The 27,201-nt window shown below is 56.9% G+C and overlaps 1 protein-coding gene across 1 annotated transcript in view; it reads left to right on the top strand.

Annotated features, from left to right (window-relative positions):
• The window catches only part of Cdh23 (cadherin related 23), a 338,545-nt gene that overhangs the window by 156,056 nt on the left and 155,288 nt on the right, over nt 1-27,201 (top strand). Inside the window, exons 9-10 of the mRNA XM_026405783.2 lie at nt 6,368-6,480; nt 8,099-8,287. Of these exons, the coding sequence (XP_026261568.2) occupies nt 6,368-6,480; nt 8,099-8,287 (302 nt within the window). The remainder of the gene's footprint in view (nt 1-6,367; nt 6,481-8,098; nt 8,288-27,201) is intronic.

Consider the following 27,201-nt stretch of genomic DNA (forward strand, 5'->3'; position numbering starts at 1 on the left):
GTCCCGAGGGTGGTTTGTGCAGGCTGGGAGGGGCATACCTATAGAACACCGCACAACACAAGGCAAGAACTCAGCATGTGATGGGGCCCTTGCCACTCTGCCAACATGGGCCACTGTGGGGACTTATGTGGTCTGATTCTCTGCCTGGTCCACAGTGAGTGCTCTACCTACATGGTCACATCTGGCCCTCTCAACCCGTAGGGAGGAACCATAACCCGAACTTGACAGTCAGGGGCTTGGCTCAAAGGAATGAGCTGTTGCAGGAGTCTTGCAGTTGGTAAGGGGCGGAGCTACCCTTGGCACCTTCTTCTCATCCTGCAGCTTGATGCTGGGTGGCGGGTGCTGCTTGTGGATGTAACAGACCCCAGGCCCAGAACGAGACTAGGAGAAGGCATTGGAGGAGGGGAGCGCCCATCCCAGTTCCACTCCTTCCCTGGGTTGGTCCAGGCGAGCACAGCAGAGAGGTGGGGGAATCGGGCCTCTCAGGCCATCTCCTCCAGCCTCTGCCTCCACTCAGGGACTGGCCTTTGAAGGGTGCATGCCCAGGCCCAGAGGAAGGGACTGGCCTCAGAAGCTGCTGCTTGCTTCCTTCCTCTCCCCCACAGCTCAGCACAGGGATAGGCCCCGGGGTGCCACCACCTGTGTGTGACTGGTCATCTCGAACTGCTGCAAAGGAAGAGGCCAACTTCAGACCCTCCCACACACGTATAGTGAGCATCCTTCTGGGAACAGCAGACAGACGTGTGCGACCCCAGCCCTCACCCTCAGGGCCCCATTAAGGAAGCCAGGGAAGCCCAGGAAGCCCAGGCACAGGGCAGCCCACCACTCTGGGGCCTAGAGGAGCAGGAGACAGCAGAACCTTTGGTCAGGAGATGGCGATGGGCTTCTGGTGGCCGGGGCCATAGGATCCTGACAGGCCGCGCTCCGAGGTGGAGGCTTGCCTTTCCCTTTAACTCCAAGGCAGGTCGCAGCGCTGTCAGCCCAGCCGAGCAGACAAAGCAATTCAAAGTCATCAGCCTGTGTTCCCACACGCACCATCAGCCGCTCACTGAACGGCTCTTGCCCAGACCTGATGCGGGTCAAGATGCTGCGGGCGAGATAACGAGGGAGCCACGTGGGAGAGGGGCCCTGGGGAGCCGGGCGGGAGCGGGGGAGCCGGCGGCTGGACGGGGCGGGAGGCTCCCCTGGCCCGGTGGCCCCATGAGAGCCCTCCCCGCGAGTCTGCCGTCTGCCCCCAGCAGCCCCGCCGTCCCCTGCAGCCCCGCCGTCCAGGGCCTCCTGCCCGCGCCCTTCGCCCCTTCCCCGCCCTCCGCCGTCCAGGGACCAGCCCGGCCCTTGCCTGGCTCCGCCGCGCCCCCTAGCGGCCACCACGCCCCTCGCCTGGTTTTCCACACCGCGAAGTCCCCACTGCGGGGCCACCGCCCTCGGGATCTGAGTCCCACTCTGGGGGCGTCTGAAGCGCCCCTCGGGGGCCTTGGCCGGCTGTCCCGAGCCTCTCTGCTCACCATCCTGGTCAGGACCGGCCCTTCCTCCCTCCAGGCACTGCACTAGGCTTGTGGCCTCCTACCCAGGAGACCACGGCCCCTGTCTCCTTGGCTGTGTCCCAAACACCCCTCCACGGAGCCCAGCCCTGCCTGGCCACGCATCCTCAGTGCCCTAGGTATGTCATGGACACCCCTGTGCTGAGGGCTCTGGTCCCCCACTGCAGGCCGCATCCTCCATACCTGGAAGACACTCCAGGTGGGCATTTTGCTGCTGTGTTCAACTCTCAGGGGGGAATTTATCCAGAACTTTCCAAAGTGATAATGCTTTTCCTCTAGGGATCTCTCTTTTTAAGGTTTTTTAATCTTTGTTTTGATATATAAGTGTGTATATTTATGGGGGTACTCGGTGATGTTTTGCTTCATGCATATTTGTATAAGGATCATCAAATGTGGGTAATTAGCATATCCATTACCTCCACCATTTATCACTCAAAGTCTTCTAACTATTTTGAAACACTGTTGTCCAAGGTCACCTTGCTGTGCCATGGGATACTACAGTTCATTCTTCCTCTCTACCTATAACTTTGTACCATGGGCTGCCCTCTCTGCCACCGGGTGATACCCGCTCCAGGCTCTCCTGCTGGTGTAGATGTGAGTTCACTCCTCTGGACCCCTCTCTTTCGAATCTGAAACTCCTAGAGGAAGGCGTCTCTCCCCAGGAAACCCAGCAGGGCCAGTGATGACCTGCTTTTCTCTTTTGTGATGCTTCCAGTCTCCAGTGACCAGAATCCACAGGCAGTAAAAGCCTGGCCCCTCCCTGCACCCCAGGAGCCCCTCCCTGCCTGGAACCCAACACTTACTCCTGGACAGCGTCTGTCCACCCAGGAGAAGCAGCTGTCTCTCTGCTCAGCAGTGAGGATGGAACAGGTGAAAGGCGACCCTCCTGAGACCCTCCTCCCTATCCCCAGTCCCCCTGGGACTTGGATACGGAGTTTGGAGACCAGAGGGCTGACGTGGTGGTGTCACTTTCCAGGATCACAAGGACACTTGAGGTATGACTGCCAAGCCCCCAGACCCCAGGCCGGGAGGAGTGGGAGTCTGGAATGAGGGGCTAGAGCCAGGCAAGGAAATGGTGACCTGCCCAGGGTGCTGGAGGGATCAGGGGCAGAGCCGGGGCCAATGCCCTTGGGCCTGAGGGTGGCCTGCCGTGGCCTCAGGGCAGCCGACTGGTCAACAGGAGCCCCACTTAGAAGCCATCCTGGCAAGCGTGAGTAGGTGGCTGGCTCAGGGTCTCTGGCGGGCTTTATACCTAGGCTCTGTGGAGGTAGGAAGGAGTGGACAGGTGGCACTGTCTTGGTATAGTACAGGCTTCCAGCATTGGTGGAGAGCGCTCAGCAGGCCAGGTACTGTCTCAACTCCTTCCATCTCTGGGGTGGGTCCTGTTGTCACCCTGGAATTACAGAATAGGAAACTGAGGCCCAGACGTGGTAATAACTAGCCAGGTTCACACAGCTGGTAGCAGACCTGTGGTCTGAACCCTTGTGGTGGCTTCCCGAGGGCAGAATCCCCACCACCTGTCTGCTCTGCTGCTCTTCTGGGCCTCAGCCTGGCAAATGCTCCCGCTTTCAGTAGCATGATTCTGTGGGGATGTGTGGCCCAAGGCGCGCACCTCGCCTGCTCTTCTCCACTGATTCCCCAGCACCCTACTCGCAGAGGGTGCTCATAGGAACTTGGAGGAACGAGTCAGTGAACTAATCAATGAATCTTGGAGTCCGTCATGCCCTTGGCCTTTGCTGCTCAGGGCACAGGGCTCCTCTCCTGCCCCTGCCTGAGCTGGGCTGCATCCCAGTGAATGCTGTCGTTGCCATGGTAACTGTAGCAGCCTCCAAGTCAGTGCCTCACTCGGGTGGCCCTGCCAGCTCCCCGGGTGTAGCCTGTTCTGGCTGTTGGTTCTGGGAGTATGTCACACGTGCCTGGCAGGAGGCGGGAAGATGGACGCGTGATAGAAGTTAAAAAGCACACATATGCACATGTGTGTGCACACACACAGGGTGTCGGGGAGGGTCCCCAAGCTTGTATGAATGAGTGCTACTGGGAGACCGTGGGCCTGCAGGGCTGTGGAGAGGGGCTCGGTGGGGAGGGTGATTTACGTCCTGGACTCAGGTTCTGGGTGGAGTCAGGTCAGGGGTGAGCAACCTGACCATGAACGGGGCGTGGGTGTCATGAGGAGTGTCCCAGGCTCCATTTCCCAACCGAATGTTGAAACAAGTCATTCAGCAAAGGCCTCTGGTTTGTGAATGATTTATAGGAAAAAAATCTTACAAAGAAAAATGGAATCACATTTAGTTAAACATTTGATAGATTCCTTTATTGGAAAGAAAAAATTTATATGAAAATAAAATCTGTACTGAATCTGTACCGACAGGATGCTGGATGTGGGGCCTGGGGAGGGGAGCTGTGCTGGGGTAGTGGGGGGCAGAAGGCCTCAGGGTGGCCCTCCAGCTCTGCCTGGGGCTCAGAGGACCAGCCCCCTCCAGGGCCCAGTGCCACCCCTGCTCCACCCCACCTCAGCCCTGGCCAGTCTGCACTGTGAGCAAGGTCAAGGGCTGCCCTCCCCAGGGAGCGTGTCCCTGGCACAGAGGACAGCATACTAATTGCTAAAGCTGTGGCTGGCTAGCTGAAAGGACCCACCCTTGATGTCCCCCCTGAAAAATTCCCAGCTAAAGAAACTCCCTTCTCCTCCTGCATTTACTGGAGGGGCATCCCCTTCTGGGCCTAGCCCAGGCCAGAGTCCCCAAAGCCCACCGTCCGAGTGGCATGAAGCCTGAAGGAGCTCCATGGTCCTCAGCAGCCTGTCCCCTGCCTGGCCAATACCTGCGGTGGACCAAGAGGACCGTAGCCCTGGCCCAGGTAGGGGAGGGCCCCCTGGCATGGGCAGGCAACTGGGCACAGGCTGGCATGCACAGCCCCGTTTGGAAGTCTGGAGTTGGAAGAGGAAGTGGTCTGCTCTGGACTTTCCCTGGCTGACCCTGCCATGTGCAGGTCCCTGTGGAGCCAGGGTGGGGACGAGCAGGAGGGGCAGCGGCTCCGTGCGTGGCTGAAGGCTTGGGCGCTGCTTCTCCCCCATGGACCCACTGTCCATCCATCTTTCGTCCCAGTCCTCCCTGTACCCCAGGGCCCAGCTCAGACAACAGCAAGGGTTACACTTACCAAGCACTTACTGTGCCAGGAACCACTCTAAGCCAGAGAATGCAACTTTCACCCTCATTTCACCCACAACCTGTGCTATAGAGGCCGTCCTTATCCCTGTTATATGGATGAGAAAATCAAGGTACAGAGAGGTTAGGTGAGTTGTCCAGGGTCACACAGCTCACAAGTGGTGCAGGGCATTCTGCTGCTCCTCCGGTAGCCTTCCTTCTTCAGCCTTCCTCTGTGACCTCAGACAACTAAGTCTCCCGGGTGCCAGGGCTCCCTCCCAGGTGGCACGTACTTCAGTGTCGGGATCCCTGGCACAGACTTTTGCATTTACCATGCCTGGCTCAGGGCCTGGCCAGGGGTGGCCTGAGTCTGTGGCTGAATGGAGGGAGCCTGTGAATGATCCAGCAAATGGTCAGTGAAGGAGGAAGAAGAATGGCATCCAGCTTTGCCTAGGAGGACCTCAGAGCCTGGTGGGAGTGTGCAGTAAGCGCCAGGGCTGGAGTGGGCAGGGCAGGCCCAGGAGGCCTTGGGAGCAGCCATCCTTCAGCCACACGGATGCCACCACGTGCCAGCATTGGCCAGGTACCTTGAGGGACAGCTGTGAAAAGCCCCATCTTTGGGGAGCTTCTAGGCCAGGCAGGAAAATGGGATTAACACGCAGGAAGCACCCGGGGAATTGTCACAGAGCAGAAGCTACTCCTGCCTGCAGGGCCAGAAGGGGTCGGCTGGAGAAGGAAGAATGGCCTTCCTGGGGGAGCAGGAGAGGCTGTCGCTGACCTGGGAGGACTGGAGGGGGAGGCTGAGAGAAGACAATGAGCCCGGCGCGGCAGCACAGGCCTGGAATCCTGGAGGCTCGGGAGGCTGAGGCAGGAGGATCACAAGTTCAAAGCCAGCCTCAGCGACTCAGCAAGGCGCTGAGCAACTCAGTGAGACCCTGTCTCTAATAAAATACAAAATAGGGCTGGGGAGGGGGCTCAGTGGCTAAGGGTCCCTGAGTTCAATCCCAGGACTCCCCCTCGCCAAAAAAAAGGACACTGGATGCTGAAAGACCAGAGGCAGGACCGAGCGTGGGATTTGGGAACTGAGGAAACAAGGGTGAGGCTTGGGGTGCCTGCAGAGGGGAGGCATCCGGGTGACAGAGGCCTCCACTTGAGGCCAGCCTTGGGTGCCGTCGGAGCCACCACTGACCCATGCGTCTCTAACTCGAGTAAGCACTGAGAATGCTGATTTCTAGAACTGAGCTGTGGTCTTGCTGTATTTATCATTTAAAAAGCTCATCACATCGTTGCCAAAACCGAAAATTGGGCTGGAATGAAATTGTCCATAAAAATGGACAAGGGCAAGAAAGCGAGGTGGGAGTCCCCGCGACGGCGCTCCCTTTGGGATGCTCCCCTCAGCGGCTCCCTCTGTCGGGAAGTAGCACAGCGCTGGGTGTTGAGGACACGCTGCCATCAACCGGGACCTTCTCCTTGCCTCAGGGGGCGGGAAGGCCACAGGACGCCGGAGTCCCCCTGCCCTGGCCCGTGCTGTCTGTCCCTGGACGGGACCTCCTGCGCCCTGGCTGTTCTGGGTCCCCAGAGGCAGCGTCCTTACGGCTCCAGGTTCCTGCCACGGGGACAGGAGCCACGGCCCCTCACTGCCTCTGCCTGCCTGGCCCGGGCACAGCATCCGTCTCTCTCTTGCAGGGAACACCAACAGCATCTTCGCCCTGGACTACATCAGCGGGGCGCTGACCTTGAACGGCCTGCTGGACCGCGAGAACCCCCTGTACAGCCACGGCTTCCTCCTGACCGTGAAGGTGAGCCCCGCGGTGGGTCGTGCCCCAGGTGGAGAGCCGCCCAGGCCGGGAGGCCAGCCTCCAGCAGGGCCAGGGGCTGCGGCCTCAGACAGAGGCCCCAGAGTCCAGCATTCCTGTCCTCCCCGGGGCACTGACCCCGGTCACCCCCACGGGCCACCAGGAGGGGATCACGGGTGCCTGGGCAGGTCTGCGGGGCACTTCACAGCCAGCATCCACGCCTGCACAGGCCGGGAACTTTATCCTCACCTTAGTGACAAGGGGACTTCCAGGTGCTCATCTTGAGCTCGGCCTCCTGCCAAGGTTTCAAATCGCAGTTGTAGACACCTGAATTCTTGAGTTGGCTCCGTTTGGGGGGTTTTGTCCCATTTTCTAAGTTTTACCCTTTCCTGGGTTAGAAAATGGAGCACTTTAGGGAGGGGACAGAGCCGCTGGGGTCCCTGCCCTGTGAAGCTGCAGCCCCTCCCCCACCCCACCCGGTCACCTGCCACTGGTGGCCCTTTAATGAACATCAATGACTTGCTGAGCATCCCTAGGAGGCCCATCTAGGGGTATGGATCCTTCCTGGGCCACAGGGGACCTCCCCAGCCTGACCATCAATTAACAGGAGGGGGTGGTCCAAGGACTGGGGCTGGGGACCTGGGAAGGAGGCCCCCATCCGTGTGGGAGGACAGGACGGCCAGCCCACCCTGCACCCTCCCTTGAGCTTGACCGCTGAGCCACGCCGGTCCACCAGCCCTGGCTTTCCCACGGCCCAGCTCTCGCCCCTGACGCTCAGGTGTGGTAGCCAGGGTGGGGGTGCCCCACCCCAGCACAGAGCCCGGCCACTCCCTGCCTCCCTGCCTGTCCTGCACCCCTCCGGCTGAGGCCAGGGGTCAGCTCCCAAGGAAGAGGGCTGCTGCCTAGTCCCTGCACGAAAGTTCGATGCGTCAATCCTACTTGGCATGGCCCTCAGCACGCCTCCAGCTCCCTGGAACCCCGCACTGTCTTCCCATCTTCTACAAAATGTGGGCATGGGACCCCCAAACTGATGGTGCATCCAGTCCCCCTGGGGAGCCTCTGTTTGGGTCTCACCCAGAGAATCCGCTTCTGGAGCTTGGGGTCAGAACTGGGAAAGGGTATTTGGGGGCCTGGCGCTCTGGTGCAGTGGTTAGGTGCCCCCAAGATGTGAATCTGTCCATCTGTTTCTGAGTCCAAACCTCACCCTGAAACTAGCAGCGTTCCGTCCACAGCGATCAGCCTTTAGCACAGAAATTCCTGGCCTCAGTTTTATTATCTGCCAAGTTGAATAGAATCTCCATCCACCCTTGGATGAACCCCAAATCTGTCCCTTCCTTCCTGTCCACCTCATCTTCATGTCGGTTCTAGAATCCTATTGCCTGCGTTTGAATTGCAAAGCTGCGCATCCTCGTACAAGTTCCTTAACCTCTCTGAGCCTCATGTCCTTCTCAGTGACATGAGGATACTAAAGGTAGAATTTTCTTCCTGGGGCTGTAGTGAGGATTTGGTGAGATGGTTCATATTAAATCAGTGTCTAAATTCGAGAAAGTCCTTGGTAAACAGTAGCTAATATTGGGATTGTGGCCTTCTTTACACCTGGTGGATGGTATTCTGTCTTCAGGGCACAGAACTGAATGATGACCGCACCCCATCTGATGCCACCGTCACCACGACCTTCAACATCCTGGTCATCGACATCAATGACAATGCCCCAGAATTCAACAGTTCCGAGTACAGCGTGGCCATCACCGAGCTGGCTCAGGTTGGCTTTGCCCTCCCCCTCTTCATCCAGGTCGTGGACAAGGATGAGGTGAGTCCCTGGAACCCAGGACCCGTCCAGGGTTATTGTCCTGCCTGCGCTGTGCAACCTTGACAGGGAGGCCAGGTGCTTCTGGGCTTCCAGGTCCTCAGTTATGAGATAGAAACAAACACAGGTGTTGATAAATAAGGCTGCAAAAAATTGAAAGTCTCTAAACTGTTACCCATGCCATCTCTACCCTGTAAAAACATCCAAGCACACACTCCAATAGGTGGCATTTTATTTAGAGTTTATATACATGGTCACTGTACTAATCTCATAGGTATGTGATAAAGTATGCACTAAAATTGCCATCTTAAGGTGGGTGTGGTGGCACACAGCTGTAATTCCAGTGACTCGGGAGGCTGAGGCATGAGGATTGCAAGTTGGAGACCAGCCTCAGCATCTCAGGTCCTAAGCAACTTAACCAGACCCTTTCTCTAAATAAGAAGAGGGCTGTTGCTGAGCATGTGGCTTGGTGGTAGAGCACCCCTGGGTTCAAATAGCAATTTTTGAAAGTAGAAATAAAGCACCAGTGTACTTTCTCACACCTGAGGGGTGGTCTCCGCCGTGTGTAGGAGGTACATGCCCAGTTTAGAGGCCCATATAAATGACACTTGGCGGAAAGTCTGACTCCTGCTTTTGGGGTAGTAATGCCCCCCTCCATGTGAAGAGCTTGCTCAGGGGACACAGGTGCTTTCAAGAGCATCCCCAGCCATCAGGGTGGAGTCCAGGAGGTCTGTGTCACCTGGTTCAATGAGGCCTGCCCTGGGACGTAGGCGGAGCTGGGGAGAGACAGCTGCTGGGGCAGGGGCCTCCCCCACCAGCCCGCTCCCCCTGCAGTGCTGGCCGAGGGCCAGGTGTCATGGGAATGGTTTGTCCCTTTAGACCCTCTCAGCCCATCTCTCCCCCGCCTGGTGCCCTGCCTCCCTGGCCCTCTGCAGGGGCCACATTGGCAGCACTCTGTCCTGTCCTCCTGCCCTGCTCAGGACTCCGCCAGGCACTCCAGCCTGGGGCACCTCCTTCACCTGTCCCATGAGGGGCTCCCGTGCTGTCCTTGTCCCAGGCGGGCTTCTTCCTAAGGAGCCCCTCCACTCTGGCTGCCCGGCAAACAGCCACGGGGCCAGCCCAGGAGCCCGCCGCCCTCACCCCTAGCCCTCCCCAGCCCGCTGTGCCCACTGGACTCGCCCCGCCAGGACTGGACCCATGGCCCAGCCAGTCCCGCCTGTTCACACGGGCACACGCACCTCCGGCTCCCGGCTGAGCATAGCATCTGCCACACAGAAACCCCACCCACTGTCATTGTCCCGTGCCTGTCTGAGATGACTTAAGATGTATTGAGCACCTACTGTTCACTAGGAACTAGGTTTGTCCCCTGGGGGTCAAGCATGACCACGGGCCTGTCCAAATATACCACTTTTTTTTTTTTTTTTTTTTTTAAAGAGAGAGTGAGAGAGGAGAGAGAGAGAGAATTTTTAATATTTATTTTTTAGTTCTCGGCGGACACAACATCTTTGTTGGTATGTGGTGCTGAGGATCGAACCCGGGTCGCACGCATGCCAGGCGAGCGCGCTACCGCTTGAGCCACATCCCCAGCCCCAAATATACCACTTTTAAAAGTAGGGATAAACAGGTATAAAATAAATTCCAATATTTTCTCAAACCCCATTCAGTCACCTCATCCCTCCCTGGAGTATAGCCAGGCACATCCCTGTCAGAGACGACTCTGAAGCCTGGCGTGATGATGGCACATACCTGTAATCCCTGTGGCTCAGGAGGCTGAGGCAGGAGGATGGCAAGTTCAAAGCCAGCCTCAGCAACTCAGTGAGGCCCTAAGCAACTTAGTGAGACTCTGTCTCTAAATAAAATATTTTAAAAGGGGCTGGGGATGTAGCTTAGTGGTTGAGTGCCCCTGGGTTCATTCCCTGGTACCAAAAAACAATAAAATTGTTTTTTTAAAAAAATAGAGGCTACCCTGAATGAGAACCTCAGAAGAAAGCCCCCTCCTTCCTTGCAGAGGTAGAGTCCCGCCAGGGAGAGGAGACACGCCAGTCCTAGTGTGGGTCCCAGGTCCTGACGGCAGGGGGCTGCGAGGATCAGGAAAGGCTTTTAGCAGGAGGGGCCTGGGGCTGAGCCCTGGGCAGGCAGGATGGCTGGCTGCCAGGATGCTGGCCCCCACCGGCCCAGAGGCAGAAACCTGCAGGTAGGACACAGGAATAGTGACCCCTGCTAACAGCGTTGGGCTGCGGGGAGGTGGGCAGATGTGAGGAACCCAGGCCGGGGACTTGGACTTGACCTTGGCAGGAACCCAGGAGGCAGGCAGGACAAGCTCTGGAAGTGCACAGCGCCTCTCTGTCAGTCCAGACTTGCCATTTACTGGCCCTGACTCCGGGTAAATTAATGGCCCTTCCTGAGCCTCGGTCCACTCATCTGTTCAAAAAGAAATAAGAGAGCGAGTGTCGCTGTCAGTTCGTATTGCTGTAACAAGCTGACCCAACGCACACGCTCATTTCTCACTTGGCCTCCGTGTCCGGCCCAGGTCTGCAGGAGGGCCACTCCGAGGGGTCACTTACGTGTGCAGTCTGCGGTTGCGACGGTGCTGCCGTGTGTTTGGGTGGGGTGGGGTCGGGCGACAGAGGCTAAGCACAGCTCTGCCCCGCTTCATCTCACAGTGGCCCCAACTTCCACCCAGTGGTCAGAACTGGCTCCGTGTCCCAGCCTCACTGCCAGAGGCTGGGTGTGGGGAGGTGACTACGTCTTGGCCTCTGCTGCCAGGGAAGCTGAGAGGGGACAGAAAGGTGGGCAGGGCTTAGCGTCGCCACTGCCACACAGAAACCCCACCCAGTCATTGTCCCCAGAGCTGCAGCTCCCCAACCCCGACCTGGTCCAGAGAGTGTCCCCAACAGTGAGGCCAGAGCCCCAGAACCCACTTACTCAGGCTCCTGTATGACTGTCCAAAAGAATGCCGAGAGGACGCAGGTGCCGCGGTGGCACACATCTGTAACCCCAGCAGCTCCAGAGGCTGAGGCAGGAGGATTTCGGGTTCAAAGCCAGCCTCAGCAACTCAGTGAGGCCCTGGGCAACTCAGTGAGACCCTGTCTCTAAATAAAACATAATAAGGGCTGGGATGCAGCTCAGTGGTTGAGCACCACTGGGCTCAATCTCTGGTACAAAAAGAAAAAAGAAAAAAGAGGCTGAGGGCAGTCGAGCCCAGCCTGCCCCGAGGGACGCTCCCACCTAGGCACAGCCCTGGGAATGTGGCATGCCATGCCCTTGGGGACCCCCGGAGCCAACGCAGACCTTCCCTGTGTGTGCTCCACAGCTCCTTTCCCCAGGGAGATGGCCTGTGTTCCTCCAGGGACCACTTCTCCAGGACAGAGTGACGTGCAGAGAGGGGGACTAGGAAGAAAAGGCCACGCCCTGGTCCACACTGCCCCACCCTGAGGTCATCTGGACTGTCCCATGTCCCCAGCTCTGAGGGGGCTGCCCCTAGACCACAGCACCCCAACCTGGGCTCCTTCCTCCACAGGAGGCGGGAGTGGCCGGCTCAGTCCAGCCCATGCCTTGGCACCACGGGCTCTTCTGCCGAATCCAGAACCCCGGAGGGATTCAGATCTTGCCAGGGAACAGGCCCCAAGGCCAGGTTCCAGATGTCAAGGAGACGCCACCACGTCTGAGGGCCACGCCAGGCCAGCTCAGCCGCGTAGCCCACAGACAGCATGCACAGGCCGCAGGCTCGTGGGCATTGCCCAGTGTCCAGAATCTGGGGCAAAAACAACCTCTGAGGGGAACCAGGCAGATGTTGGAAAAGACCTTTAAGAAACTGTCCTGTCCTGTCCCTTCCTAGGGGGAGAATGTCTGTGGGGATCTGTGTCTGGGTTGAAGGTGACTCTGGATTTGCTTGGTGTGGCAGAAATACATGGTCAGTGAGCAAAAGAGAAGAGGGAAGAGGGCCCAAGAGAGGTCAAAGCCCTGTGTCACAGGCTCTTCAGAACCATGGGACGGTCTCTGGCTGTCCCTGTGACTGTGACTGTGATTCTACAATTCTGAACATGCTGGTCCCATCCAGACCTGTCTCCTGGTTACTCAGCAGGACCCACAGCTGGGGCCTGGTCTGGATTTGCTCAGCAGGACCACCCCACACCTCACACTCCGCCTGGCCCCTGGGAAGCACTCCGGAGGCACACACTGTTGAGGTACGGTGCCTTTGAAGATGAAAGTAGCAACAAGGTGGCCCAGGGCTTTTACTGGACGGATGACCTCAAAAGTCCATTGTGGGGCAGTAGAGGGTGCTGACCAAAACAGAGGAGGAAGAAGGAAGCAGTTTAACCTCTCAGTCAGAACTTTGTGGCAGTTAGTCCTAATTAGGATGCTAATTGAACTCAAAAAACTAGGTGATGCTTGCAGTCCCCCCGCCCCAGATCTAAGATTCTGTACCATCTCTGAATCGCAGGCTCTGCCAGACCATGCAAAGGTGCTTGAAAAAGACCCTTTCTATCTCCCAAGGACTCCGTCACATTGTCAAGTCTCTCTGAGTAATTTCTTCTCTTTGGCCCAGCTATAGAAAACTCAGAGAAGCCAGGGAAGAAAAGGCTGGGGTGGGCTGAAGCCATTTGTATCCTGTGACAGTTGAGATGCAAATAGATGGTTGTGATGCAGATAGGGGGAAAAAAATCCTGCAGGCACAGGCTGGGAAGCCAGCCCGGGACCGCGCAGCTCCGAGTTTCAAATTAAAGGCTGTGGCCACGTTCCGCTCTGCCCAGCAATTTGCTGTCTCCCTCCGTGTTCCGATAGCCACAGTCGATAGGCAGCACCTTCACCCACTAGGGTCCCCACCCTGTCCCCCGCCTTCTGTTTCCCATCTGCACAGGAGGGAAGAATCCCTGGGGGGGTAGGAATATTTGCTCAGGTATTCTAAAATCCACTCTCCGGCCCAGACTCCAGGGGGTTATGGGGGTGGGGGTGCAGGGCCTTGGGGGATCCTGCCGGCTCTGTAGCTCCACCAGAAGGATTGGATTTTGTTTTTAAATAGTTGGTGCATTGTGCAGGACTTCTCTGGCTGACCCAGAGCCAAACAACAGTGGCTCCCTCCATCGGGAGGAGACCTTTAGCCCCCCTTTCTTCTCAGGAGTTGGGAATGGTGGATCCACTGTATTTCTGCCTCACTTCTGGCCCCAGCTTCTCCGAACACATTTTCTTCTGTCCTTGAGGTCATTTAAAAATATTTTTTTACTTGTTCTTTTTAGTTATGCATGACAGTAGAGTGTATTTTGACCTATCATTCATACATGGGGTGTAACTTCCCATTCTTGTGGTTGAACAGGAGGTGGAGTTCTGCTGGTCTGAATACATATGTATTCATATGTGCTGGTATTCATATGTGCTGGTATGTATTCATATCTGCTGGTATGAATACACATGTATTCATATTTGAACGTAGGAAAGTTCTGTCTGGTTCATTCTTCTTTCCCATTCCCATCCCCCCTCTTTTCCCCATCCCTCCTCCCTTCCCCCATCCCCCCATCTGGTAAACACCGCCCCCTTCACCCCACCACCTATTGTGAGGCAGCATCCACATATCAGAGAGAACATTCAGCCTTTGGTTTGGGGGATTGGCTCATTTTGTTTAGCATGAAAAGCTCCCTTTCTATCCATTTACCAGCAAATGCCATAATTTCATTCTTCCTTTTGGCTGAGTAATATTCCATAGTGTATATGTATCACATTTTCTTTGTCTGTTCTTCTATTTTAAGGGCATCTAGGTGCGTTCCATAGCTTAGCTATTGTGAATGAGCTGCTGTAGACATTGATGTGGCTGCGTCACTGTAGCGTGCTGATTTTAAGTCCTTGGGGTATGGACTAAGGAGTGGGAGAGCTGGGTCAAATGGTGGTTTCATTCCAGGTTTTCTGAGGACTCTCCACACTGCTTTCCAGAGTGGTTGCACCAATTTGCAGTCCCACCAGCAATGTCCAAGTGTACCTTTTCCCCCATATTTGAGGGCATTTTTGGCAGAGGAGAGGGATGGTGGTGGACAGCAGAGGGCCAGTGTCTACCCGACTCCCAGGGACGCCTCTGCTGCTCAGTCCTGCTGCTCCTGGGAACTGGGATCATATCAGAAAAGCCTTCAGATCTCGTGAAGGTGTGTCCTAAGGAACGATAGTGAAATTTAGGCAGATGGGGAGATCATTCATTCACTCAGCAATCATTATGCACCTAGTATGTGCCCCAAACATCATTACGCATCTACTAAGTTCCTGCCTTGTGCCGGGTCATGAGAGGTGGTGCCGAGTGTGGGCTGCTCTCTAAGGCTTGTACTTCATTCTGGTGGAGAAGGCTGGGGAGGGGGCTGAGCTGGGGATCAGCAGTGGTGCGCTTGCCTAGCACATGTGAGGCCCTGGGTTCAATCCTCAGCACGAGGAAGAGAGAAAAGAAAGGAAGGAAGGAAGCAGACTCCAAGGACATGAGCGGGCGCCAGGGCGGAGAGGGCGTCTTCCACTCTGGGGCCCAGGAGGGCCTCCCAGGAAGGCTGAGCAGGGGTGGTGTGTGGTGGAGGTGGCCGCAGAGCTGGGAAGGAAGAACCTTCTAGCAGCAGGTGCTCCCCTGCAAGGTAGAGAGGAGCCACAAGGTACACAGCCTGGCCTTTTCCTGAAATAGGGCAGAGACTGGTGGGACTGGCTGGGGCTCCGAGAGGGGAGACGGAGGCCGCAGCCTTCATCAGAGGAGGCTGTCGGATGGGGGTGCCTCTCCCCGTTACTGTGGGACCCGGGAGTTGACAGCTGATGTGGTCTGGCTCACCCTTTCTTAAGGAGCCCTCTGACTGCTAAGGGGGTTCCTGGGGACCAGAGGCAAGGCGGTGGGGGCTGGAGAGTAGGAGGTCTCCTCCAGGGGACCTTGCCCAGCCACCATGACCGCCTGCTGCGGCTGGCAGGTTCCTCAGGCTGCCTGGTGACTCACTGCAACGTAGCGTCTTCCTCAGACGACGACATTGGGGAGAAGCCCGGGAACCCACCGTCCCCCTATAATGAAATTCTCAAAGTCCAGTAGAACCGCCACCCAGAACTCTGGCCTTTGTGACAGAGGCTCTCCGATGTTCACCTGGCCTCGGCCAAAAGGCTGAGAGCCGTGAGGCTGGCCCAGGGTTTTGACCTCCAACCCCAGCCTTCTGCCATGGGACCTGCCCAGGCCCCAGAGAGGGGAAGGGGCCCCCAGCCCCACCCGCCCGTCCATGAGGAGGATCACCCGTGTCCTGTCCCCACTCTGCCTGGGGTCCACCTCTGGGAAGCCATGGCTCTTTACCACTCTGCACATCCCAAGAGGACCTGGCAGGTGCCCCGGCCGGCCTATCCCACACCCCCCACTGCCTGCAGCAGAGGGGCCGCGCCTCCACTCCGCTGCACCCCGTCTGCCCAGGAATCTGTACGTCTGGCTTCACCTGGGTGAGAAAGGCCGCTGGTTAGAAATAAAAATCAGGGCTTTGAAGCCAGACTGCTCTGCCACTTTTGATCTGTATGACCTTAGGGGACTTATTTATTCTCTGATTCCATTTTCTTATCAGTGATGGTAGCTCCCTCACAGAGCTGTGGGGAGGGAAAATGAGTTCATATTTGTATTTAGAACCGCGTCTGGTCATAAAAAGCACTCTCTGTACGTTGACTATTGGGATTCTTGCCCAGCCCGGGAGACAGGTCTGTTTAACTTGCCTTTGTCAGAGAGAAAGAGGGCTCAGAGAGGTTAAGGGGCTGCCCAAGGTCATACGGCCAGAAGGTGGAGGACTTGACCTTGGACCCTCAGTCCTGCGCCTCTTGCACGGAGGGTTGATGGCCTCCTTTGCAGACGTAGCCCTCTCGTTCTCTCCTATCTCAGTTTTCCAAACCGTGTTGATTTTCCCTTCTGCATCTGTGCCGGGGAGAGAGAGGCGTCCCAGGGACGGTAGTCTTGAGGAAGCACACGCAGCTAAGCTCAGGCGGCTCTGCGGGGGCCCTTAGGCAAAGAGCCCCCTCTGGAGTGACGCAGGTCATCTCCAGGGATCCGTTGGAAGCAGGGGTTAAGAACCCCAGGGCTTTGGACCCACCGGGCACACCACTCAAAGATCTGGTGCCCCCAAAGGGGAGGCTCTGCCCACTCCAAGGGCTGGGAGGGAGGGAGAGGGGGGAGATTAAAAAATAAAAAGGGACCTCACCATCGAGGTGAACGGGGACACATCTGCCAGGAGCTCATTCCTGTTTCAGGCAGATGACACCATTAATTTGTTTGAGGGGCATAGGGAAAAAAAGAAAAAAAAAACAAACAGAATCACCCACCTCCCGAGGAGAAGACAGCACCCGGTAAACAAAGGAAAGCGAACGACGGCAGAAAAGCCGCATCCCAGAACGTGGGGTCATTTCTGTGGAGTCAGGGGGCAGCGATTTCAGGGACGGAGGGGAGGCGGCTCTTTTTCTCCTGCTCATCTCAGACTTTATTTCCATCCCTCACTCTTGCTTTCCGTTTCATGTGTGCTCCAGACCTGTCGGGGAGCCGCGGCCCATGACCTTGTATTTATTTAAGTTTATTTTCACATTTGTTCCTGTTAGGGGCTCTGTCCAGGCTGCGGGGTCTCTGGGCCCTCCCGACGTGGCCCTGCAGAGGTTGTGGTCTTGCTGCAGGCTCCCGCAGGGCCACTCCTAGGCAGTCCAGGGGTTCGCAGGAGGCAGATAGACCACTGGCCCTCACCCCCACCCCACACACAGGCACCCATGACCCTGGCTGGAGAAGAACCTGCATCTTATTCCCACTAACGTCGGACTGCACTACAACCTGTCCTTTCGCTATGTCATGGGTCTAGAAGCAAGCCACCACTGATTATTTTGTTTTTTGTTTTTTTAATATTTATTTTTTAGGTGTAGATGGACACAACACAATGCCTTTATTTTTATGTGGTGCTGAGGATCGAACCCAGGTCCTGCCCGTGCTAGGCGAGCGCTCCACCACTGAGCCACAATCCCAGCCCCCCCACCACTGATTATATAGCAGAGTCTGTGACTTTGACCCCAAGAGAAATCTCAGGTATTTTCATATCACATGCCCAGGAATCTCAACATGCCATTTACACTCATCGCTGTTTGAAATTGCAGCAGGGGTCAGACCCGCTACTGAACCTCATTGTTGAGCACTTTCCAAAGCACACCTATCACCACGGCACCTTTTTAAAAGACTTTGATAACTACGTTTCTAAATAATTGGTTGATTTTGTGGTCTCTTTTATGTTATGCAATTAAAAACATTATAAGGCCGGGCGTGGTGGTGCACGCCTGTCATCCCAGTGGCTCAGGAGGCTGAGGCGGGAGGATCACGTGTTCAAAGCCAGCCTCAGCAACTTAGCAAGGCCCTGAGCAACTCAGGGAGACCCTGTCTCTAAATAAAATACAAACAGGGCTGGGGGTGTGGCTCAGTGACTGAGTGCCCCTGGGTTCAGTCCCTGGTACCAAAATAAGGAAGGAGGGAGGGAGGGAGGGAGGGAGGGAGGGAGGGAAGGGGAAAAAGAAACCAAACTCTGGAAGCAGTGAGGAGAGGTGGGCAAGGGGGAGGACAGGCTGGCCGCATGCCGTGGGCAGGATGGCAGTCCACACTTTCTGTGGGTGCACGATCACCCCATTACCAGGACCTGCTTTCCCCTCCACTAGGCAGATCACTGGGATCTGGCTAGAGATCACCCCCTGCCCACTGAACCCCTGCAGGAGGGAGAAAGGAGGTGGATGGGATGCCCCCGACATCCTGCACCTCTCACCACTTGTGGCTTCACCCGTGAAGACAAGCAGAGAGGACGCAGGGGCGAGGCCCCCCTCCAGGTGCAGCTGATCAAGGCGTGCAGCCAAGTGGAGGTCAGATCCCGGGATCCCCCACCCGTGCCCAGACCCGGGGCCCATCCTGCCTGCTCTTATTTCTAAAAGGAAGAGCTTCTGGGCGTTCTGTGCCTTCACAGGGGTTATGCGTCCACCCACAGCAATGTCCACCCAAGAAGACTTGCTGCTGCCCACTGAGCGTCCCTCCAGTGGGCAGGGGTCTGTCTGCGGGGCCTCTGCTGCCCACAGCTTCTGCTCACATGTCCAGGGCCCCAGAAAAATATCTGTTGCCTTCAAAGGCAATTGGTTCTGGGCAGGAAGCCGCAAGCGCAGGATGCAGCCAGCGCAGGACGCCCCGTCTGTGTGGGTTCCCCTTGATTCCCCCAGCTGACTTCTCCGGGCCTCTTATTACCATGACGATTATTCTGGCCTTTCTTTCCCCGTGACATCCCAAGGGGTGACTCCTTCCACAGGCTAAGCTCCAACCTTCCTGAGGACCAGAGCATGTCCTGGGGCAACTGAGACACCCCCTGCTTTAGTCTCCTCTGTAAATGTCATTAGCATGCAGTTGACACCAGACCCCCAGCCCTGGTGGGGAGCCCACAGTGACAGCGCCCGTCCCTCACCCTTGCCTACCTCAGCCTGTGTGGCTCCCAGTCCCAAGTCCCCCTGATGACTGGGGTTCATCTCTCATGTTGGATTTGGGGAGCTGTGCCCTTGCCTGCCCCGGTCAGGTTGTCTGCTTCCCTGTGTGGCCCGCCTACGCTCCTGAGCAGGACTGGAGCCATTGGAAGTGGCGGGATCACTTATGCGTGGGTGACTATACATAGCAGCTGGTCTTTCTGAAGACACCCCCTGGAGTCAGAAGCAGCCTCGTTCCCTCCTTTCTCCACCATCTCTCTGTTGTTGAAGCCCCCTGGTGCCCCCTCCCTGTGGACAGCGGTGGGCCCAGTTTCACCCCAGAAAGTGATTTCTTCCTGTAGCACCCCCCGCCCCATTCGCCGCCCACCCCCAGCTCTCCCCGACAGCGCTAGATGCTCCTCTCCCGTCCTGACCTGGGGCAAGCACAGCTCCGTGGGCCTCGAGCCCTGGGTCCCCCAACGTGGCAACCACAGGCCGCGACATCCTAGTCATCAAGACAGAGAAAGCACAGGTCACGCTGGGCAGCTGCGGGTGCTCCCGAGCCACGCCTAGCTCTGCTTTCTGGGGCTCCTGCCAGCTGTCCCCTGAAAGAGGAGAGTGGGGCAGGGTGGGGGCAGAGGGGCAGGTGTGCATGGCAAGGCCCAGTGTCACGGCACGACTCCTCTGTGGAGGCTCAGGCAGACCTGCCTTCCCCACGCCAGGCCTCCGTCCCTCCCCATCTGTTAAAAAGGAATTTGTTCAAAGAGAGTCGAGAGCAAGGAGGTGTTGACCCCCAGCTGGGCGTCCACCTGCATCCCTGGCAAGAGGGTGCCCGTCATGGAGTCCCCAGATCCGTCAACAGGCACATGATCTCAGACTCTTTTCACATGAGCAAAACTGGGTTCAGAGAGAGAGCCCTCTATGGAAGGTCACAGAGCATAGCAAAAGATAGCCAAGGGCCACCGAGCACACGGGGTAGCGGGCACCCTGGACAGGGGAGACAGGTGCTCCAGGGACTCTCCCAATGGGTAGGAGGTGGGAGTCCATTTACCTCGTTTACTCGTTGAGCACCTACTATGTGCCAGGTGCTGATCTCTGTACCACCCGCCACTGAACGCCAAGCAGCCCAGCCCCCTGGCAGCCAGTGTTCCAGTGGCGGAGATTATAGAAACAGACGCACGGGAGGCAGTCGGTGACCACTGCCAGGGGGAGACAGCGAGCTGGGCTGGGCTCCGGGAGGACTGGCCAGCACGGAGGGCAGCAGCAGAGACCTCTGCAGCGTGATGACATTGGCCAGAGACCCCCGGTAGTGAGGGTCCGTCCCTGTGGAACTTTCTGGAGGGAAGAACAAATTCATGGATCTGAGGCAGGGTCCTCAGAGAAGGGACAGGAAGCTGGCTGAGCGTAAGAAGCAGGGAGTGACACCATGTGACTGAGGTGCTAGAGGACATGCCATGGAAACAAGCCAGTGCCCGTCAATCACAGGTGGGCATAACAGGGTGCTTCCACCCAGTGGGATGTCACCCAGACGTAATAGGGTGACACAAAGGCCATGTGCCGTGTGAGTCCATCTGCAGGAAGTGTCCAGAAGGCCAGGTGGTAGGCAGAGAGGGGAATGGTGGTTCAGGGGCCTGGAGGTGCCAGGAGCAGCTGCTTAATGGACACAGGGCTTCCTTTGGGAGCCATGAAAAGGCTCAGCAGGACCCAGTGGTTACAGTAGACATCATTTGTTTGCATACTTTAAAGTGCTAAAGAGGGTGACTTTTATGTTATATGAAATTTACCTTAATTTTCTAAAAGGTGTTCTTGCTGCTGGTGACGAGAAGTGAAGTGAAGGGGCCATGACGAGGGTGACTAGGGTGGGTGACTAGGAGTGAAGGAAGGGGCCGGGATGAGGAGGTGACAACCTGGGTTCAGATGGGGCACAGCGGTCCTTGGGTCAGGGAGGTGCTGTGGGGGTGAGTCGTGGTCCCACGCTGCATCTGTCTGGAAGGGACGTTTGCTGGTGGGGCTGGGAGTTCCTCGTGGCTGTCCCGGCACCCGTCGGTGAGGGTGATGGAGTGCATGGTCAGCTCTCGGGGGTCCTGTTTGACCTGCTTGTCAGCCATCCGGATGGAAGTGCCAGCAGGGCAGGTGGGGTGTGCTGGTAGATGTCCAGGAAGTGGCTCTGGGGTCGGGGACACTGGCTTGTATCGTTTGGTGATCTCTGTAGTGGAAATGCTCCACCATGGTCAACGTCAAGTGACTGGCGTGACGTTGGTGGCTCCCCTAGGCTCTAGAAATGGAGCGGGAGGCTCTGTGTGGGTCCAGGCTGCAGAAATAGAAGCTGCCAGTGTCCGCACCGAGTTTCAAGCTGGCCTCGCTGGTCCCAGGGTCTCCCCGGGGGAAGGGGCGTGGCCAGAGCAGAGAGGAAGGGGCTGGGCAGCCCTGGGCACCCCGACGTTTCACCTTAGGGGAGAAGAGGACTGGGAAAGAGCCGTCCTGAGGGAGGGGGAGCGCCCGAGAGGCACTGAGGGCAGAATGATTGAGGCATGAAGGGTGGGTGAGCAGGGAGAGGCAGGACTCAGGATGGGGGCCCAGCGGCCCTGACAGCCGTCAATAGCCACAAATTAGCAGCTGCGTCCATGTTTACTTTTCTGTGCGAACAGGATGATGGGTTTTAATCACCCCCATTAGAGAATGTTCCACCTGCCAATCTGTGCTGAGCACGCCCACCAGGCTTCAAAACACAGAATCCCCTTGGCCCTTCTCCTGCCTGCCTCCAGAGCCTTCTCTGGCCCCTGCCTGGCTGGGGGTGGGACTGTGCTTAAAGACGCAGACCCCTAGGGTGCAGTGAGGACCCCATGGATCCCAGAGGCATTATGTGAGCGAAAGAAACCAGTCTCAAATGCTTTACTGCTGCCTGATTCTAGAACATTCTCAAAAAGCTTAGGAGCAGAGAACAGAAGATCCGTGGTTGTCAGGGGTTAGGGTGACAGGACAGAGGGCAGAGAGCAAAGGGATAGAACAAGCATGTTTGGGGGGGCGGGGCGTGAACTGATCTCCGTGTTAAATTTCATAGAATTGAGCTGGGTGCGGTGACGCACGCCCGTGATCCCAGCAGCTCTGGAGGCTGAGGCAGGAGGATGGCAAGTTCAAAGCCAGCCTCAGCAACCTAGAGAGGCCCTACTCAACAAGACCCTGTCTCTAAATAAAATATGAAAAAGGACTGGGGCTGTGGCTCAGTGGTTGAGCGCTCCTGACTTCAATCCCCAGTCAGCTCCTAGAAATGTATACCAAAATGTCCATCTTGTGGGTTGTTAATTAAAAAAGTAAATTATGATGTATTGAAGATGAAATGAGAGGCAGCCGCGTCAGCAGTCCCCGCGGTGGGTGGGCTGTTAGGTCTTGATAGCACCAGGCTCCTCAGCATGGTCATAAATCATCAAGCATGTCACAGGCACCCTCTTAGGCAGCCAGCAAGGCAGGCTGGTTGGCCTTGAATCCCACGAGGAGTTTGAACCTAATTCGGAAGGTATTTGGGAGTCACTGATGGTTCTTGAGTGTGAGTGATAGCCTCCGAGCTGTGCTTTAGGTTGATGATTCTGAACACGTGGAGAATGGGGATAGGGACCCAGGTGAAGGTGGGGAGCACAGATGGGTAGAGACTGGGCCCAGGCCAAGCCTGCATGACGTGGGGTCTGTGGGAAGGGGGAGCGGGTGGGAGGAGGCTGGGGTTTGGAGTTCTAGCAATGGGAGGGACAGAAGTTTAAAGGGCAGCTGGGGAGAGGCTAGAAGAGGGGAAGAAGATGTGGGCTGCTCCCACCTGCCACCCCCATGCTGGGCAGCAGTGGCCAGGCCTCTTGGTTCCGTCTGAGCCCCCACTGAGATCCTCACCTGAATGACTCCATCCTCCCTGTCCCTGAATCTCATCTTCCCCGTCTCCGCCTCCTCTCCCCTCCCCTGCATCTCCATCTGTATCTTCTGATTTGATTCTCACACCACAGCCACGGTGTGGCCACACACACATCTCCAAATGATGTCCAGTAGGAGGGTCCTGTGCAGGAAGGTGGCCGTGCCCAGGGGCAGCAGAGAGGCCCCTAGGGCTGTCTCCAGGCACGACTACACCTTCACCTGGAGCCTGCACCCTGTCCCAGCCCAGACCCCTCCCTCAGGACATGTGAGATGCCTTTGTTGGTGGGAAGGGGCAGCTCTCCCTGGCAGAGGGCTAGGAAGCGGGGGCTGCGGTCACCCACCAGCCCTTGGCTCCCAGGACACCAGGTTCACAGCCTCTCCTGGCAGTGGGTCTCCATTTTGAACAGCAACCTCAAGAGGACAGTTTGTTAAGGTCACAAGCAGGTTCGCTCCAGGGCCATCTCCCTTCTGGCTCCAAGCACTCTTCTCAAGATGATGGGCTCACGATTGGAGGACAGGAGTGGGGACACTGGTGTGATTGTCAGCTGGCAGTGCCCCCCTGATTTCCATAAGGCGTTGAGATGCCTTGGTCTTGCCGTACATTTTTTCTCTGTGTGTAAGCAGGGAAATAGCTTCCTCACGGTGGAAAGATGGAGACAGAGCCCTCCAAGTGGGAGACCCAGCTCCCAGCAGGGCACCCTGCCCCTCCCTGCTCTGTCCTGAGGCCCTGGTGAGAGAGCAGAGGGCTGGACACTCACCCTCTGCCTGCAGCAGCCCTGCACTGCTGGCCACTCATTCCTCCCCAGAAGGGCCGCTCCTGGGTGCAGGAGAATTCTGGGCCTGGGGCAGATGAGGATGCACTTCTTTCCCCCTGCATTGGGGTCTCCCTGCATCTCTGAGAACACTTACATCCCACTTTAGTCCCCCACCAAAACCACAACCAAAACTCGGGTGCAGAGTTTGCCAGTTGGACAGCAGAGGAAGGGACTGAGACCAGGTGTGTGGGGGAGAGCAGGTTGGCAGATTCTGAAACGTGGCCACTGGTGCTGGGAGGCCAGCCCAGGGTTGTGCGACAGAGCCGGAGGGAACAGACTGTTGAGAGTTCCACACGGGGCCGGAACCTTCCATACAGGATCCTATGCTGGAGGGAGAGGGGGAGGAAGGGGACAAGACTCACTTCCTAGGGATCATGAGGGTGGAGGTCTTGCTGGCTGTCCTTAATTTAAGACCTGGGGACTCATAAATCCTACCTACTTCCTCTGCCCTTCACACATGAATGACAGCCTGGGAGCCCGTAGCAGCAGGCAGCTCCTTAGTTGGAGCTAGGACGGTCTCTGTGTCTCATCCTTTGACCATGACCCTGTGGAGCCTTGCCTCCCAGCCAGCCCCCCAAGGCCACAACACTGCACTAAGAGCCCACGGGGCTGAAGGCTTTGAACCCTAAAAGTCCAGGGTAGCCCAAAGATTAGAATGTCACCGGAAATGACTATTGACTTGGTGCACAGAAATGGGGCCAGAATAGCTAGTCTCGTCTCTGGAAGTGGACACCGTGAACTTCACCTTATCCCATAGCAGGACCTACGGCCAGCACACAGGACCCACTTGGAACAAGGCTGAGTAGGGCCTAGTGGTGGCCGTGTGCCCACCGTCACTGGCAAAGGACCAGCACTTTATGTGCACGTCCTGTGAGGGTCAGAGCAGCCTTTGGGGAGCTCACCCATGGGAAACGGGGTGCTCAGAACCCCTTGCTTTCCACCCCTGCACAGCTGGGTAGTTGTGTCAGCTGCCTCTGCTGCACCCCGTAGAGTCGGGGACCGCGCTCTCTAATTACCTGTGACTACCTAGGTTTCAGTACTTTAATACCCATATCTAGGATGCTCTGAACCAGGTATACCTGGAATGCAGAAGAGAAAGAGCAGGGCTGACCCACTCCCCGGTGACATGGGCTTTGCGGGGTCCCTGGAATTGGACTCTGCTCAGGAGCAGGAGGGCAGAAGGAGGGAGCACAGGAGACGACAAGGTGTTAGGAGTGGCTGGATTTGGAAGATTTGTGAGATTCCCACAGTGCACTGGGGCGAAGGGCTGCAAATTAGGGAAAACTGAATTCAAAAACACCTGTCCTCGTTGGCTTAATGCAGATACCCAGCGCACATCCAAATTCATCTCCCAGAGGAGCTGGGGCTGGCTGAGGGGCGGAACGTGATGATCCCGCCAGGGGAGGGAGGGAAGGTGTGCGGAGCAGGTGAGGAGCACCTGCCCGCCGGAGCCTCCTCCGCACACGGATGATACACACGTCTGTGATGAAAATGACGGCTCTCCAGCGCTCTTCCTCCAAGTGCCAGCTGCCAATCGGATTGAATTAGATTTCACCGGGGGTTTTGCAATACATGGAATTCACCAGCAAATTACTCTTAAAGAGGGAAAATCAATCATTTGGAGCAGAGATAAGCTGAAGGCAGGGCAGCTGGGATTGATCCTGGCTGTGCAGGTGTGTGTGGAATTCCACAGATAACCTGGGAAGCTGGGGTGGGGGCCGGCGAGAGCTGCAAGGGGGGGCAGAGGAGGGCTGGAGGGGGAAGGGGGAAGAGGAAGACAGGGAGAACAGCCAAAGGGAGGGGAAGAGGAGGGATAGAAGGAGTGCCCAGGTGGGAAGGTGTCCTGGTCCCTCTGGGCTGCTATCACCAATTGTTGTAACTGGGTGAGTCGTAAACACAGACACTTATTCCTCTCATTCTGGAAGCTGGAAAAGATCCGCATGCTGCCAGATTCAGTGCCTGGTGAGAACTGGCTTCCTGTTTCCCAGATGACCATCTAACTGGGTGTCCCCACGTGGCAGAAGGGGCAAGGGTCACTCTGGGGTCTCTCTAAGGGCCTTAGTCCTATTCGTGAGGGCTCTGCCTTCACCACATCACCTCCCAAAGCTCACCTTCTTGGGGGTTAGGATTTCACTATATGAATTTGCAGGGGACACTAGCAGCCTGGCAGAGGAGGGGAAAGAGAGACACAAAGGGGCAGCAGAGGGGCCAGGAGGGAGAAGGAGGAAGAGAAGGGAGAGCCTGGGCTGGAAGAAAAGGATTTAAAAGACTCAGGTGTTAAAGGGCCCAGAGAGAAGAGCCCAGGCTGAGCTTTCCATTTTGCAGATCAGGAATCTGAGGCAGAGAGGGAAAAGGGCTTTCCCCAGTCACCCAGCAATGAGTGGCAGCCCCAAGAAAGCCAGTGACCACCTCAGACCCACGCCGCGCCAGGACCCACACCACAGAGGAGCCCTGGAGGGGGCAGTGGGATGATTCCCAAAGCAAGGGCGCCTCCCTCCCTCCTGCAGGCCTGACAGTCTACCCAGATCCAGGTGGAGACCGGGAGCCTCTGAGCCACTGGTGGCCAGACAAGCTGGAATGCAGAAGAGAAAGGCACTAGGGCCCGCTACCAACCTCGTGACCTAAGCCTTATTGGGTCCCTCTGGTGAATTTAGGGGCACAGAGACAGTGACCTCTACAAGGCTCCTTCCGTTGCCCTCTGGCCTCTGACTTTGAAGCAGGCAGCCCTGGGGCACAGTGCACAGGGGGCAGCTGCCCCACAGGTGGGCAGGGGCGGGCAACCTGGCACCCCCTAGTGGTGCCTCAGAAGGGAGAGAGGGGACGAGAAGAGGCCACCTGCCGAGGTTCACTTTGCCACATCTGATTGGGGTTAATTAAGTGAAAGGATAAAGAATACATCTTCAGTGGACTTTGATTTTCCACCGCTCAATAGCATGGATCAGACCAACAGAAAACACAGAAGGAGGGAGGGAGAGAGACCTACAGCCCTGCTCCGGATGGGATGGCAGGTCCCTTTGCCCCTGGATACACGGGAGCCTCTGCCCCTCTCTGTATGCCTCCCTCATTCCTGGCCAAGGTCTAGAAAGCAGCCCCTCCCTGGGAGTTTCCTCTCAGCCCTTTTTTATATTTTAAGACAGGGTATTGCTGATCTGCTTAGGGGCTTGCTAAGTTCCTGAGGCTGGCTTTGAACTCATGATCCTCCTGCTTTGGCCTCCGGAGCTGCTGGGATTACAGGCATGTACCACCCAGCCTGGGGCGCTTAGTCTTGACCAAAATTTTGCAGTGTACCCACAACAGCCCATCAGGAAGACTTCTCTCCTCCCATTTTGCAGATGAGGAACTTGAGGCTCAAGGAGATAAAATCCTGTGTGCAAACACAGAGCTGAAGGAGGGAGCGCCTGAATCTAGACTCAGGTCTGGCTCCAGGGTTTGTGCTATAACCACCATGAAGTCCAGGGCCTCGCACCCTGGAATCTTAGTCACAGGGCTCTTCCTGGCAGGTTTGAGTTCTGGACAGGGTTTCTGCGAAGGGCGCACTAATTCTGGAGGCCCGTCTCTGCATTCCAGCTCCCTAGCCCCGCTCCCTGCTGGGGCTCACCCTGCCACCACCCAGACACCACCCACAGGTACCCTGGGAGCTCACCAGGTCCCTGGGGACTCTCCATCCTGCTCACAGCAGCCCCAGCCCCATCACCCCAACATAAAGACAGCCCTGGTCCTCACCTTCCCCCGTCCACCCTGTGTTCACACAACCCTAGGCCTTTCTCTCCTGTTGAA

The sequence above is a fragment of the Urocitellus parryii genome, chromosome 5 (genome assembly GCF_045843805.1).
Source record: "Urocitellus parryii isolate mUroPar1 chromosome 5, mUroPar1.hap1, whole genome shotgun sequence".
Taxonomy (NCBI): domain Eukaryota; kingdom Metazoa; phylum Chordata; class Mammalia; order Rodentia; family Sciuridae; genus Urocitellus; species Urocitellus parryii.